The sequence below is a fragment of the Littorina saxatilis genome, linkage group LG2 (assembly GCF_037325665.1).
Source record: "Littorina saxatilis isolate snail1 linkage group LG2, US_GU_Lsax_2.0, whole genome shotgun sequence".
In the NCBI taxonomy this organism is placed as follows: Eukaryota; Metazoa; Mollusca; class Gastropoda; order Littorinimorpha; family Littorinidae; genus Littorina; species Littorina saxatilis.
Genome location: NC_090246.1, coordinates 26420479 through 26437356, shown reverse-complemented (window position 1 = coordinate 26437356; position 16878 = coordinate 26420479). Strand labels below are relative to the sequence as shown.

At 39.9% G+C, this 16878-nt stretch overlaps 2 protein-coding genes across 2 annotated transcripts; both read left to right on the top strand.

Annotated features, from left to right (window-relative positions):
* Positions 1–1146: 1146 nt before the first annotated feature.
* Positions 1147–5710, top strand: LOC138958607 (UPAR/Ly6 domain-containing protein crok-like). Its single transcript, XM_070329810.1, has 3 exons — positions 1147–1349; positions 1920–2051; positions 3202–5710. Exons 1-3 carry the CDS (start codon positions 1289–1291, stop codon positions 3456–3458), a joined length of 450 nt encoding a protein of 149 aa, XP_070185911.1. The 5' UTR covers positions 1147–1288; the 3' UTR covers positions 3459–5710.
* Positions 5711–6890: 1180 nt separating this feature from the next.
* LOC138958625 (UPAR/Ly6 domain-containing protein crok-like) lies at positions 6891–14334 on the top strand. The gene is made up of 4 exons (XM_070329835.1): positions 6891–7043; positions 8166–8327; positions 8653–8703; positions 13703–14334. The coding sequence occupies exons 1-4, from the start codon at positions 6986–6988 to the stop codon at positions 13867–13869; spliced, it is 438 nt and encodes a 145-aa protein (XP_070185936.1). The 5' UTR covers positions 6891–6985; the 3' UTR covers positions 13870–14334.
* The last annotated feature ends 2544 nt before the right edge of the window (positions 14335–16878 follow it).

The window sequence follows — 16878 nt, the reverse complement described above, 5'->3', positions numbered from 1 at the left end:
GATGTCAGAATAATGTGACTGGGTGAGACATGAAGCCTGTGCTGCGACTTCTGTCTTGTGTGTGGCGCACGTTAAATGTCAAAGCAGCACCGCCCTGATATGGCCCATCGTGGTCGGCTGGGCGTTAAACAAACAAACAAACAAAATCTAATACAAAGCCACTCGATCAGTTTCAGTCATGAAACTAAAAATACAGAAATAAGAATTAAATATCAAGACTCTGAAATTAGTATGAATTTTTCTTGTGGCAAACACTATACATTAGAAAAATTATGTAGAACAAACAAAACACACAAAAACAGACAAAAAAATTCACAGATCAATGATACACATGGCCACGCATTCACAAATATATAATACATACGTACTACACCGGAGCATTTAGAAACAAATATTAGTTTTTATTCTTTCCTCTTTTTCATTCTTCAATGTCTTCTTCATTTTTGTTAAGACACAAATATTTCTTACCTCACCCTGCAAAAGAAAACACGTGTGTGTGACTTCCTCTAAACAAATCATCTCTCTCTCTCTCTCTCTCTCTCTCTCTCTCTCTCTCTCTCTCTCTCTCTCTCTCTCTCTCTCTCTCTCTCTCTCTCTCTCTCTCTCTCTTACAAGCAACTGTTATTGCATCTTATGTATGTACATTTACCGTTTACAAAGGTCTTGACATCTTTTATTTTATGAATAACCACATATGTATGCTCTTTATGCCTCATCTTCATCATCATCGTCATCTTTATCATCACGTGCTGAAGTTTTCTGACCTCCTTTTGTTGGTAAACTTTTTAATTTTTCAATTTTATCATTGTGTGTCTGTGCGTCCCAAGGACAGATTGTAAGAAAAGGCATAGCCTTAAATCTTAATGCTTGTTAAATGATAAAGTTCAATTCAATTCAATTCAAATCTCTCTCTCTCTCTCTCTCTCTCTCTCTCTCTCTCTCTCTCTCTCTCTCTCTCTCTCTCTCTCTCTCTCTCTCTCTCTCTCTCTCTCTCTCTCTAGAGACCTTCTGAAGTCTCTACAAATTGGAGAAAAGTGTTTCTCCTTTCAAAACCGTGCGAGCATACCACAAAACACCACACAGCCTCAAAAAACCATCAGGAACAACATGCAGAAAATTAACACAAACCGCAACCCCCGCAGGGCCTCAGGTCCCCAAAGCTTTTACCTGTGTGACCCAGTTTTACCTGCGACCGCGGGACTGTCACGGCGAAGTGTCCCTGAACCAGAAAGAGGTTCTCAGTGACAAACTTGTTTTTAGAACGACGAGAAATGAGAGAACCGCGGCGATGAATACCGCGCTTTTCGTTTTCGTCGCCATCGGCACGGCTTTCTTCGTTCTGGACACAGGTAGGCGGGGTGTTGATGTGATAGTGGCAACGGGTATGAGACGTTTGGATACGTTCCTGATCAGCATGATCGGTTTGACCAAACGCGGAAATGACTCCGTTACTCCCGATTGCCATGTTTTATTTTTGTGGTGTTTAGTGTAACTTTTGAACTACAGCTGAGGGTGTTGTGTCTTGATTAAAACAGAAGTTTCATCCTGTGCTTCTTTAAGTTGTACAGGCTGTGTAAATGGAAGAATCAGACTTTATGAGTTTTGTGTAGTATAAACCTTGTTTGAAAATGGATTGTGATTTTATTTTCACAAATTATGAGAGGCATGTAGCGATGTACAACGTACATCTGTCAAGAAACAAGAAACATGAGATGAAAGTGAAGTTAATTTTTAAGCCCAAGGAGTATTTTTCAGTGTGGACCGTCTAATTAGATATATATATATAGAATCATGGACATTGATTTATAATGTGAAAATCACTATATAATATATTGTCTTGTATAGCAGGGCAGACATAAATAAGTGAATTGGTGAAATACTCAACTTAACCAATAACTAATTGTCATCATTTCTTGCAGGTTTTGCTATCAAGTGTTTCGTCTGCAACTCATTTCACCAAGCTGACTGTGCTGACTGGTTTGATAACGTCACACAGCATCTTGTCAACTGCCCCCAGGGAACACAAAAATGTCGCAAAGTGGTACAAGAAGGTACGCATACTTTATTTTTTACAATAAATGTCATGTTTTGAACATTAAAATCAGTTGTTGTTAAAGGCCCAGCTAGTCTGCCTCAAATGGTTTACAGAACGATTTAAATTTTCTCTCGAAAAAAGCAGTTTTAACCTTATAGAACACACTTGCAATAGAATTTAACAGCATTAATTGACACAGTTTGTTTGAATGGCTATTTAGCTTGCGTAAACCACACACCAGATTTTGTGTTCTATTTTACCCATGAGTCATTGGGAACCCGTGTCACACACTTTCCTTTTTTTCACAATTTCGTCGTCAGTTTGTGATTTCAGTGCGACTCGCTAAATCTGCAATTGCACGTAATTGTGTACCCCTGAATCTAAAATGCAACAAAAGACTGCGGTTGGCTTCAAAGCAAGCGAAATGCAGAAAATGTGTCTGCTTGTATCCGACCTTTGCGTGACCTGCTTCCAGGCTCCCTTTTTTAAAACTTTCAAAACTTTGAGTTGTACTGATCTTGTCTTGATGAAAAAAGAAATCTTTTATGATTTAAGAATGTTCGTGTTACAGGCAGTCAGTATATTACAGCAGACTTCCACTAACTCGCGGTCCATTAATTCGCGAATTCGGCTATATCGCGGAGACCTCTTGGACCCCCCAAAAAACAGGACCGACCTTTTAAAAAAAAAAATGTTTTTTTTCTTTATACAAAATTAGTCACGTAAAGGCCAAAAAATAGTACAGATCATGAAAAAATGTTCTATCATAACCACGCTATCTCTCTCTGGGTCCGATGGCCTTTCATCATGCAGTAAATTGTCATTTCATCTTATCAGTCTCTCTCTCTTTCGGCTCTCCCTCAGTCTCTCCAAATAGTGTTCTACGTGTGTGTGTTTTCAGGTTGTGTACATTACGGGTTAATTATATATACAGAATTCAAGAAACTCTTTTTCCTCTGCACCACTCCACACAATATATATATTGATATTATCTTTCCCTGCCTTTGTGAAGCTATTGTCAGTATGGTCATTGTATTTTTGTGCAAGGGCTGTAAGTTTAACTTCAAGTTCTCCGCCTTGTGTAGGCCTATTTTGTCATAAGTGTATATATGAAAAAAACTGTGGTGGTAAAGATCTCAAAACGATATTTTCATTGTTGTTTTCAGTATGGCTGGATGACCACTGGGACGTGCGTTACATACGACAGTGTGCCCTGAACGGCACTGTTGGCGAAAGGCATGGACGCGTGTGCCAGGAGAGATACGGCTCTTATAATGTCCGCATGAGATACTGTCACTGCGACAATCAAGATGGATGCAACTCTGCCCCCGCAGTTTTGTCGACAAGTGGTTTCGGCATGATTTTGCCTTTCCTGGTGACTTTGATAGCAGCATTAATGCCGAATGTGCTAGTCCAGAGGTGATGATTCTGTGCAGTTTGTCAGTGTCACTGGTTCTTTTTTTTTTGTGAGGGAGATAATAACACAAAAAGTAAGGTCTTACTGCTGTATTTCATATTTTGATCTGAACTGGGAAGAAATTGTCAAGCAATATGGATTTACAGGTCAGCCTTGTATGTAACAGTAAGACAAGCCTTTGAACTAAATTAAATTAAATAGTTTTATTGTAGGATAAAATCGCCTGTCAGTTCTATTGATCTTTCAAGGAATTGCCTTATTTCAGCAAACACATCAGTACCTACACAAGATGGAAATTCTGTTTGTATGGAATTCAGGAACCCGCCACACTATTCTGTGTGGTCACATGCATTTATCTGCTAAGAAATCCTTCAACAACAGCTAAATGCATCCTGATAGTAGCTCTACCTCTTTTGCTGGTGATTTTAAGAAAAGTGCTGAGGCCATACTTCATGGCCCACATATACCAGGCCAGTGTAATTTGTCATTGATTCAGTTTATGTTTGATTTTTGAACATTTAAATAATTTTAGAAGAAAGGGCAAAAGGTTGAATCTGTTTTAAGTCTGGATCTTATGTTAGTTGAAAAACAACATTTGTTTCATCTAAATCTGATATGATCTTGTACATCTTCTGTGGCAATTTCCTTGGAGAAATACCTTCCTTGTGTTCCAGCCAAATTTAGACATTTTTAAGTGAGCTTCTATCCAAGTGAAATCCCTTTCCAGAATAGAAAATATTTTGCAAATGTTCTTATCCTATGGTATTTTCCTTGGTGCAAATATGCACCTCAAGTTTTCTGAAGTTATTTTTATTTTTACTCATATTATCTTTTTTATTTCTCCCTGAGATACCTTCATATTTTGTTTGAAATCCTCTTATTTGAAATCTGTGTCTTTTTACGTATTGTTTTGTCAGACTGATTGTACAATAAACTACATATCACTTGTTCTCAGTAATCCAGTGTTGTTTTAATTAGTGTAATGCATGCTGTGACCTTGCCTAGAATTCCATCTGTTTGCAGATTTATTTTTATAGCTCTCTCTAAGTAAATGTACATTTAATTCTGAGCTACATTAGTGTTACATTTGTTTTTTGACGAAATCCAGTAATATTCTATGCCAGCAGTGGACAAAACATTCCAAAAGAACGGGATAATTTTAAGAAATTCCTTTTCCTTTTTTATTTTTATGTTGTGTAAACAAAGATATGTACATATTGTATACGTCAAAATACTGAATGAATGTATATGGAATGTGAGGAAGTATATTAAATGAAAATCACAAGACACATACTGCAGCTATATCACATACCTAATTGATCATGATGCCCTCCCCTTGTATTAGGTACACAACCTTGCTGGTCTACCTGCTCTGTTAGTAGATCCAATGACCTTTTAACAGTGTAGTGCCAACAATGTTGTATTCCTGTGCTGTCATTTACCCATTCTTCATCCTGACACCTGTCATGAAAAACATGCATTTTATTTTTATTTGTTTTATTTGCTCAGAGCAACATTTTCTGCTGTGTAATGACAATGGCATGTTCATCAAGCTGTAACCCATCTTACCATAACATCAGACTCCCTGTGTATATATTTTTTTCTAAAATCACATCAGATATTCAAAACACTGTACATTTTTGTTTGATCAGTGTCATTTTTTTCTTATTTTTGATCATGTTCTGCCAGAATAAATGAATTATGAATACGCTATGCATTCAGACTTGTAATCCGTTTGGGTGGGAAGGCTGCAGTCAGGAAGATTTGAGCTTCTGTCAAGTTTATTTGAGTAATGAGATGTCGGTTCTTTGATGGATGTATGTAACACAGGTGCAGAAGGAGTGATATGTACTGAAAGCCAGAACTTTATTGAAACAGCAATTCCACATGAAAGTGATCTTTTGTGCATACAGCTTTTTAGTTTCCTTCCCCTCCTCTATTTGTTCTAACCTTTGTGTTTGTTCAGTTGAATTTTATGCTAGTACTGTGGAAGCTTCAGCGAAACCATTGAATTCCATTCCATTTTGAAATCTTTGTAGTTTGTGTGATAAGAGAAGGATAAATCAAAAATGCATGATCTCAGGGGCGGATCAGTTGCTTTGTAAGGGGGTGGCACTTTGAATCGAAAGTGAATGTGATGGGCGCGAAGCGCCCGAATTTGCTAGGGGGGTCCGGGGGCATGCCCCCCCGGAAAAAAAATTTTTGCCCAAAGAAGCAAAATGGTGCCATCTGGTGCCATTTGAACTTAGAAATGGTCATAGAATCAGCATAGAAAAACCTTTTTTTTCTTCTTCTTTTTTTTTTTTTTTTTTTTCGGTGGGGGGGCACGTGCCCCCTGTGCCCCCCCCCCCTCGTCCGCCCCTGGATCTTTTTATGCATGTAGCAACATTGGTTACCATATTCCAGCGAGTTCCTTTTTTTTCAAATTGATTGACACAACGTTACAGCTCAACAGTGACTGTAATATTAGCTGTGTTTGTACATATCATTTTCTTTTGCAGTGTACATACTGTTATATTGCTTTTTTTAAAAATAAAACATATTTTAATACAAATATGTGTGTGCTTTTTATCATGCCCTTCTGTGTGTGTGTGTGTGTGTGTGTGTGTGTGTGTGTGTGTGTGTGAGAGAGATGGAGTGTTATGTTGTGAGGTGAATAAAGTACATGTACGAAGATTAAAGAAGAAACAGCACTTAGGGTTGTGATTTTTTGTACAGGGGAGGGGGGTTTAGGATGAGGATGGGAAGAGAAATTTAAAAAAAACACACACAAGACAAAGAAGTAGCAGTTATCAAAATTGTGAAACTCTTGTTTAATATCAGCAGAGACAAGCAATGTCTCTGATAACTGTAAACTTTGAAGAATACATGACACATTGCAAAAACGCGCACATAAAATAGTTTTGAACTGCAAAGGTCACAATGAACTTGACTTATCAACAGTATCAGGCTGAAAGGCACCATTCTCTTGTATTCTGTTTTCTTATTGATGAAAAAAGTCTTTTCTTCTCATGTTAATCTTTCGTGGTAGAGGACACGAAACCAAATCATCCAGAACAGCAGTGCACGTGCCAGAACATTGTGGTTTGAGTCATTATAAGCAAAACCAACAAATTCGACAGAGATGCAACAATTTGGGTTTATAGAATATTAGCAATCTGTTAAGTTAAAATAACCGACGAAAACCGAAGTTAGAATAAGCTTCACAGTGTGATTAGGAACGACAAGCACAGAGCGAGTGTTTTGAGCGATGACTTGAACTGCAAGTTTACAACCCTGACAGGGCCCCATTTGTCACAAAAGTGTCGCGTAATTCACTGCCTCATAATTCAAATGAATTTTAAACAGAAATAAAAAATATCACACAATTTGCTTCGTTGAGAGTAATCGATGTAAGCAAATTATGTCTGTATTTCTGTTTGATTAACTTTGAACACACCTGGCTAAAAAGTGGGTCAAGCACAGGTGCGACTGAGAAAGAGGCGCTTTCAAAGGACCGCGACTGAGGTGACACATATTTTGGGTTCGCCAACATGGCGACAGCGGATTGGTATCTTACGCTTTTGTGCGTCTTGTCCTTTTGTTCTGGTGGTGAGTTTGAAGAATTTTGTTGTTACACTGAAAATACAGGTGTTCATGCTGTCTTATACCAAGAAGATCTGTGTGATGTTTTGCTTTGATCGTAGAAAAACGAAGATTTGCACTGACATGTATACACTAACTGCAAACACTTCCGGTATTTTTTGGATGAGTTTGAGAAGTGAGTATTACCTGTGAATTGTCCAAGAATTTACCTTCTCCAAAGGATCAGATGCATGATCTGTCCCAGTAACAACTTTGTCAGTGTGATACAAAATGGACATGTCAAAAGTCAGGTGATTATTCCAGGTGTGTTATTATGCAAAGCGACCTTGTTACTTGATCAAACATTGCAGGATAGTGTTAGTTTCCTGGTCTTTTCGGGTTCAGATTGAGCATTATAGTATACGTGGGAAAAGGAAACAAACAAAACACACACATTTTTTTATGTTTAGGAATGATAGGGGAATACTGAAAAACTATTAGTGCATAGCATGTGAAACAGTTGGATGTATATTAATATATCAATACAGTTATAAAAACACATGCACAATGTACATTAACTTAACCCTTGGGGCAAAACAGCAGTGCGGGACTGTCAGATATATTTATGCTATCCCAAAACATCATAAGTCTTGTGTTTTATTGATTATCCCCCTTTAGCATGATGGGGGATATTTGTGTTGCATGGTTTGTATGTCTTGTCATAAAGTTAGTGACCCTCGCTCTTGTACAGGTTTTGTCAATTGAGTGAGATTTAACCTTAAATGTTATAACATTCATGACCCTCGCTTTTGTACAGGTTTTGTCAATTGAGTGAGATTTAACCTTAAATGTTATAACATTCATGACCCTCGCCTTTGTACAGGTTTTGTCAATTGAGTGAGATTTAACCTTAAATGTTATAACATTCATGACCCTCGCCTTTGTACAGGTTTGAGCCTGTAACTATTGAATGAGATTTAACATGAATTACGTTAGTGACCCTCGCTCTTGTACAGGTTTTGTCAATTGAGTGAGATTTAACCTTAAATGTTATAACATTCATGACCCTCGATTTTGTACAGGTTTGAGCCTGTAACTATTGAATGTGATTTAACATGAATTACGTTTGTGACCCTCACTCTTGTGCAGGTTTGGCAATCCAGTGTTACCAGTGTGACAGCAATGAAGATGTGACATGTCCGTCCAGTGACAGTTTTGACACCACTATCAATGGTGTCGTTGACTGCAACAGCTTCGAAGCCCATACCCCTGGCCAGTTCTGCATGAAGGTCTATCAGGAGAGCCCTGGATGTGAGTGTCTTTTGTTTACAAATTGTTTATACATTTAGTTATTTACTCTGCAGAGATCAAATGCCAATCATGCTTAATAAGGAGCAGTCTAACAAATATTCCATAATCTCTCTATTTCGGTGTCACCAAACCTCTTGTACATGCTGGAGTGTGTGTGTGGAGGGGGCAATTAATGAACAGTAAGAATGTAACTGTATAACTTGCATGATGTTTGTTTTACATGTGTCTGGTAAACATTCACAAGGGTATAGGATGATTCTATCATTGAATCTCTTGTTGTATTTTACCTTTTCCTGATAACATGTACCAACATCTTTATTTACAGGGGGAGGATGGCAAAAGACAACCAGGCGTTGTGGATCAAGAACTGATTTTGGTAAGTATTTGGTATAATATCTTATTGTCCAAGGAATTTCGGGCTACTATCCCTGGAGATAGCATCCACTGATCCACAACAGGATCGCACTACGCATTTTGGGGGGTTCTTTTTCTTGCGTGCGTGTATTTGTGTTTACCAAGGCCTGAGAATTCCGTTGTGACTTTGGGATCTTTATCATGTGCATGCATACGGGGGTGTTCAGACACCGAGGAGAGTCTGCACAAAGTTGAATCTGGGAAATTGATACCTTGCCAAAAGGTGAGGGTGAAACCAACGCCAAATGAGACTATTGGTTTCAAAGCCACCACCACTGTGTTTTCTTTGCTCTAGTACAGTTTATCCCAGCAAATTCTGTCTCTATCTCACCAACACAACATCCCTCTGTCTCACGAACAAACATCCCTCTCTTTCACCAACACAACATCCCTCACTGTCTCACCAACACAACATCCCTCACTGTCTCACCAACACATCATCACTGGCTGTCTCTTGAGCATGACATCCCTCTCTCTGTCTCACCAACACAACATCCCTCACTGTCTCACCATCACATCTCTCACTGTCTCACCATCACATCTCTCTCTGTCTCACCAACACAACATCCCTCACTGTCTCACCAACATGACATCCCTCACTGTCTCACCAACACAACATCCCTCACTGTCTCACCAACACAACATCCCTCACTGTCTCACAAACACAACATCCCTCACTGTCTCACCAACATGACATCCCTTACTGTCTCACCAACACAAAATCCCTCACTGTCTCACCATCACAACATCCCTCACTGTCTCCCCATCACAACATCGCTCACTGTCTCACCAACACGACATCCCTCACTGTCTCACCAACATGAAATCCCTCACTGTCTCACCAACATGACATCCCTCACTGTCTCACCAACACAACATCCCTCACTGTCTCACCAACACAACATCTCTCACTGTCTCACCACCACACCATCTCTCACTGTCTCACCACCACAACATCTCTCACTGTCTCACCACCACAACATCTCTCACTGTCTCACCAACACAACACCCCTCACTGTCTCACCAACACAACATCTCTCACTGTCTCACCACCACAACATGTCTCACCAACACAACACCCCTCACTGTCACACCAACACAACATCCCTCACTGTCTCACCAACACAACACCCCTCACTGTCTCACCAACACGACACCACTCACTGTCTCACCAACACAACACCCCTCACTGTCTCACCAACACAACACCCCTCACTGTCTCACCAACACAACACCCCTCACTGTCTCACCAACACAACATCCCTCTCTGTCTCACCAACACAACACCCCTCACTGTCTCACCAACACAACATCCCTCACTGTCTCACCAACAAAACATCCCTTACTGTCTTACCATCACAACATCCCTCTCTGTCTCACCATCACAACATCCCTCACTGTCTCACCAACACGACACCCCTCACTGTCTCACCAACACAACATCCCTCTCTGTCTCACCAACACAACATCTCTCACTGTCTCACCATCACAACATCTCTCACTGTCTCACCAACACAACATCCCTCTCTGTCTCACCAACACAACATCTCTCACTGTCTCACCAACACAACATCTCTCACTGTCTCACCAACACAACATCCCTCTCTGTCTCACCAACACAACATCTCTCACTGTCTCACCAACACAACATCCCTCACTGTCTCACCAACACAACATCCCTCTCTGTCTCACCAACACAACATCTCTCACTGTCTCACCAACACAACATCCCTCACTGTCTCACCATCACAACATCCCTCACTGTCTCACCAACAAAACATCCCTCACTGTCTCATCAACACAACATCCGTCTCTGTCTCACCAACACAACATCCCTCACTGTCTCACCATCACAACATCCCTCACTGTCTCACCATCACAACATCCCTCACTGTCTCACCAACAAAACATCCCTCACTGTCTCATCAACACAACATCCGTCTCTGTCTCACCAACACAACATCCCTCACTGTCTCACCATCACAACATTCCTCACTGTCTCACCATCACAACATCCCTCACTGTCTCACCAACACAACATCCCTCACTGTCTCACCAACAAAACATCCCTCACTGTCTCATCAACACAACATCCGTCTCTGTCTCACCAACACAACATCCCTCACTGTCTCACCATCACAACATCCCTCACTGTCTCACCATCACAACATCGCTCACTGTCTCACCATCACAACATTCCTCCCTTTGTCTCACCAACATGACATCCCTCTCTGTCTCACCAACAAAACATCCCTCACTGCCTCACTATCACAACATCCCTCTCTGTCTCACCATCACAACATCCCTCACTGTCTCACCAACACAACATCCCTCACTGTCTCACCATCACAACATCCCTCTCTGTCTCACCAACACAACATCCCTCACTGTCTCACCAACACAACATCCCTCTCTGTCTCACCAACAAAACATCCCTCACTGCCTCACTATCACAACATCCCTCTCTGTCTCACCATCACAACATCCCTCACTGTCTCACCAACACAACATCCCTCACTGTCTCACCATCACAACATCCCTCTCTGTCTCACCAACACAACATCCCTCACTGTCTCCCCATCACAACATCCCTCACTGTCTCACCAACACAACATCCCTCACTGTCTCACCATCACAACATCCCTCACTGTCTCACCAACACAACATCCCTCACTGTCTCACCAACAAAACATCCCTCACTGTCTCATCAACACAACATCCGTCTCTGTCTCACCAACAAAACATCCGCAGTGGGGCACTGCGGTTATGAAATTAAAGGCCCCTCCTGTTTTTGGAACCGCAGGAGCTTTCTAGTTTGCTGTTAGATAGATTTTTGGTTCCTCTTTCCTGTCATGCTCTCTTTTTCTTCATGAATTCTTTTCATTTTTCTGCCTTCTTGCTCATTCACCTGTATTTTTTCCAAAAATCTCTTCTCTTGCCGCTTGTCTCGCGATTCATGTATAGTTTAATCTGTTAGTGTTCTGATGTAAGTCCAGCAGTAGATAGGTTAAGCCTATTTTAACATACTGGAAACTGGTAATCTTCCAGTAGGTATTAATTTAGTTTTACTAAAGCCTGCTGGGACACAAGTAATGGGTTAGTGCATTTGTAAACAGGAATCGCTTGACAAGTGGCCCCCTTCATCCCCCCCCTTCCTCGTCCTGATATGGCTCTGCGTAGTCGGCTGGACGTTAAGCAACAAATAAACAAACAAACAAACAAACAAACCAACAAAACATCCCTCACTGTCTCACCAACACAACATCCCTCACTGTCTCACCAACACAACATCCCTCACTGTCTCACCAACACAACATCCCTCACTGTCTCACCAACACAACATCCCTCACTGTCTCACCATCACAACATCCCTCTCTGTCTCACCAACACAACATCCCTCACTGTCTCACCAACACAACATCCCTCACTGTCTCACCATCACAACATCCCTCACTGTCTCACCAACACAACATCCCTCACTGTCTCACCAACAAAACATCCCTCACTGTCTCATCAACACAACATCCGTCTCTGTCTCACCAACACAACATCCCTCACTGTCTCACCATCACAACATCCCTCACTGTCTCACCAACACAACATCCGTCTCTGTCTCACCAACACAACATCACTCTCTGTCTCACCAACACAACATCCCTCACTGTCTCACCAACACAACATCCCTCTCTGTCTCACCAACACAACATCCCTCTCTGTCTCACCAACACAACATTCCTCACTGTCTCACCATCACAACACCCCTCACTGTCTCACCAACACAACATCCCTCACTGTCTCGCCAACACAACATCCTCACTGTCTCACCAACACAACATCCGTCTCTGTCTCACCAACACAACATCCGTCTCTGTCTCACCAACACAACATCCCTCACTGTCTCACCATCACAACATCCCTCACTGTCTCACCATCACAACATCCCTCACTGTCTCACCAACACAACATCCCTCTCTGTCTCACCAACACAACATCCCTCTCTGTCTCACCAACACAACATCCCTCTCTGTCTCACCAACACAACATCCCTCTCTGTCTCACCAACACAACATCCGTCACTGTTTCACCATCACAACATCCCTCTCTGTCTCACCAACACAACATCCGTCACTGTCTCACCAACACAACACCCGTCTCTTTGTGTCACCAACACAACATCCCCCACTGTGTCACCAACACAACATCCTTCTGTCACACCAACAGAAAATCCCCCTATGTCAACCTAACACAACATCCCACTCTGTCTTTCCAACACAATATCTCTAGACTCTCTGTCTTACTGGCGCAACATCCCTCTTTGTCTCAATGACACAACACTTCTCTGTCTTACCAACACATTACTCAGTCTTCAAAATAGTACACATCTTTCCTTCCCATCAACATATAAATATTTATTTTCTGAGTCATGAACAAGTTGTCTCTCTCCATCTCATCAGCAATGCATCTGTTTCTGTTTCAACAAAATAGCACCCTGCTGCCTGAGCCTTTATGTCTCACCAACTCAACATCACTCTTTATTTCACCAAGATATTTGGCTCGATCAGATCCCTCTGTGCTAACCAACACATTGATGAACGCTGGTTCACCAATTTAACATGTGTCTCCGTCTTATAAGCATGACATTCATGTGAGGCATTTTAGCATTCCTCTCTTAGTTACCAACATCTTTGCTCTGTATCGCAAACATAACATCCGTCTTATCCATACCGACAGAATTTTTGTTTAGCTAATAAAGCATAACTCTGTCTCACCAAACAACGTTAACTGAATATGTCACTCATTTTATTCATATTGTGTGTGCGTGTGTGTTTTCGTCTCATTCATGACCTGTGCACAATTGTTCTGTTATTATTAGCACATCAAATGCAGTAAAGAATTGATGTCTGTACTTTTATTTTGTGTCTCAGTAACTTGATGTACATGTACTATTTTTGTGTGTGTAGGTGTGGCTTGGGGCTGTCGCTGGACCTGGGACTACACAGGAATTTTTCGTGAAACGTGCTACTGTGAGGACAGGGATGGTTGCAACGGCGCCAATCACATGTCCTTCAGCCTGCTCTCTGCCGTCCTGACCGTATTTGCTGTCCTTAACAATGCAGTACGCTTATGATTTTATTTTATGCAAGAACAATGAAATGTATGGCTTTCTGAGTTACAGCTTTTATGGCAGCTGAATGTACTGCCAGTATCTGATTCGGGGTCAATTTGTTCATGAAATTTACAACCGAAACTGTCCATAATTGTTTGAACGAATTTTTCAAAGCATCTGCCTTATGTCCAGAACTGCAAACTTTGTAAGAAATATATGATGCATGTTAGGGCCTTGAAACAATATTTTACTTTAAGTAAATCTTGCTTTTAAAAGTTAAACATGATAAGCTCAAGAGCAAAAACTCAAATTACAACCATAGACAATGGTTAACATTCCTTGCATTTGATGCAGGCAAATTTACTTGCTGTGTTGTTTTTGTTATGTGAGACAAAGTTTCACACACAGAGATGTTTAAAATCCCCTGAATATGACTGGGATTGTATATTCAATGATCTGCATGTCTGCGGTATGGAGAGAGAGAGAGAGAGAGAGAGAGAGAGAAAAAAAAGAGAAAAAGAAAATATGTTAGAGTGACAGACCATGATTGTATGAATATTTGGGTGTTTTGCCAGTGTGTGTACATGTGTGTTTACCTGTGTATGTGTTGGTGTGTGTGTGTGTGTGTGTGTGTGTGTGTGTGTGTGTGTGTGTGTGTGTGAGAGAGAGAGAGAGAGAGAATGTATTCGAAGACAGCCTTGGGTTGTCAACAAGATGGGTCTTTTATATCATGAAAGCCCAGCCAATGTATCATTTTACATATCAATTGTGAAATAAATATTTTGTGGATTTTTGCTCTTTGTACATAGCTATTGTGCATGTAAAGCACTTGGACTTAATGATTTACATTGTCTACAAATAAAAGAATTTTACGATAGATATATCACATATATTATCAGCGTAACCCTCAGAATGAAATCATGCACCTTTACAGTTTAATGGGTAATAATTTCACAAACAGGAAAGTAATGCCAGGCTGTACCAAAGCATCTCATTAAAGAATTTAATTTTGTGTTTAGTGGTTTTAGAAATTTCAATCTGATCAGAAATGAAAATTTCACAATGTGCTTTCAATTAGCATAGACATTTTAGTTACAATAGTATCAGAAGAAGAAGGGATAGACTAGAACAAAATTTGTCATGAACTCTCAAGCACACATACTCCCACAGAAGCCTTCTGCATGCTCGTAGTGGTATCAGAGCGAGTGTTTCTGTTGAAAACAATTTGGTTGTACATGTACTGGATGTCCGTGTTTTTGCTCTTCTTTCTTGATCTTGTGCCTGTCCTTTGGTCAAGAAAAGATAACAGGAAACCTGCCCACACTGCAAGTGTGATACTGTTGCTCATTTCACAAGAAACGTTATAAACATGCTGTTTCCCTCCAGTTCAAAGCCTTTTTGTGGCAGCATTTTATTTTTTGGTGTTTTACGTGACTGTTGCTTGAAATGTTGTTTACGACACACAGTTGACTTCTACACAGTGAACAAGCAGAAAAGAGATATTTAGTGTGTTCAGGCAAACCTATCAAACTTGTTCAAAATTTATGTAAAATCAATGAGATTTGGGGAAGAGGTTTTCGAATATTTTAATTGATGATACAAAGAAACATGGTATATTTTGCAAAATGGAAATGTTTTATGCATATGTGGTCTGGTTACCTATATTTAGGGTTTTGTGTACATTATCCTTTATTTTCTTAGCATCTATTGTATATGCAGGCTTATTTTCTTAGTGACTTTTTGCACACTCTATTCACGTTACCATGCACACCTGTACTTTGTGCGTCATTAATACATTCCAGGATTAAGCAAAATGTATGCATTTGTACAAGCTTTTTTTGGAATAAATGGAATTCTTTCTCAACACAGTGTTTGTCTGTACGCATGACAGAGAGAGTGTCAGCAGTATAGAGTGCTAGTTTATTGTAACATGAATTGCTACATACAGTGTAATTTCCTTTTAAATAAATGCCTGCAACATTTCAAGACCACATCAATCTGCAGTAACGAAATACACTTATTTTGATTTCTCGGCAGTGTTTGCCTGTAACTTTATTCCGGTAATAGCTGAAGTCTTCTGAAAAATAAAAATGGCAACACTCAAACTTTTTGTTATCACAGCTTTGTATAAAGTCACACCATGTACATCATCTATGATACACTATCAACAGCAAATAAAGCACACAAGTAGTAGAAAGTTAAACTGATAGGCACACATAATTTTCAGCAGTAGTAGTAACAATCAACAGTTTGTTTCAGAGTGAAATGCCTAAAATATGTAGATACATGTACATCTAAAACATGGAAGCCATGGCAAAAGCAGGCATTTGTATAAAATCAAAAAGTTCAATTTTGAACTTTTTGTTCATGTGGAGAAAGTAAAACGAAATTAATAAAGCAAAAGAAAAGCTTTTGTTTGTATACTGAGGGAAAAGTGTAAAAACACAACACAGATGCAATTCCTATCTTGAAATAATGGTGTTTGATTTATCACATGCAATAATACACACGCTCACAAATAGTTTCTACTGGTGCCATCTTGGACGGAATGTTTATCATACAACAAATACTTTTTAAATGTATATGAGAATGAAACAATCTATTTTATACAATATAACAATCATTTAAAAAAAAAATTTACTCTGGGTTCTTGCTCATAATATACTTCCACTATTCTGTTCGCTCACAGAAATTTACTTTGTCTGGTCATAATTGCATCAAGGATCATTTGCACATTTTTCAAAGTTTTCAAATACAAATAGGTTTTACAAAATGGACATAAAAATCAAAAACACAAACAAAATGACACAAACAATAAGGTGCAAAAAAACATACAACAAAATGTTGCACAAGGGAATTGAGCAACAGACAAAAGGAGAGGAAGCATTATGTACAGCATGTGGATGCATATTTTTTAACTATATAATGCCATGATCTGTATGAGACAAAGAGGTGGCGAAATACATGTATTACATGTTCACTTATTGGCAAAACAACAATTAAAGAGAACCATGAACAAACATGGGAAAC

Excerpts from the sequence above, each read along its gene's own strand:
- LOC138958607 (XM_070329810.1), top strand. The coding sequence starts at position 1,289 with ATGAATACCGCGCTTTTCGTTTTCGTCGCCATCGGCACGGCTTTCTTC. Across the intron at positions 1,350-1,919 it reads TTTCTTCGTTCTGGACACAG|GTTTTGCTATCAAGTGTTTC; the intron begins GTAGGCGGGGTG and ends CATTTCTTGCAG. Across the intron at positions 2,052-3,201 it reads TCGCAAAGTGGTACAAGAAG|TATGGCTGGATGACCACTGG; the intron begins GTACGCATACTT and ends TGTTGTTTTCAG.
- LOC138958625 (XM_070329835.1), top strand. The coding sequence starts at position 6,986 with ATGGCGACAGCGGATTGGTATCTTACGCTTTTGTGCGTCTTGTCCTTT. Across the intron at positions 7,044-8,165 it reads CTTGTCCTTTTGTTCTGGTG|GTTTGGCAATCCAGTGTTAC; the intron begins GTGAGTTTGAAG and ends ACTCTTGTGCAG. Across the intron at positions 8,328-8,652 it reads CTATCAGGAGAGCCCTGGAT|GGGGAGGATGGCAAAAGACA; the intron begins GTGAGTGTCTTT and ends CTTTATTTACAG.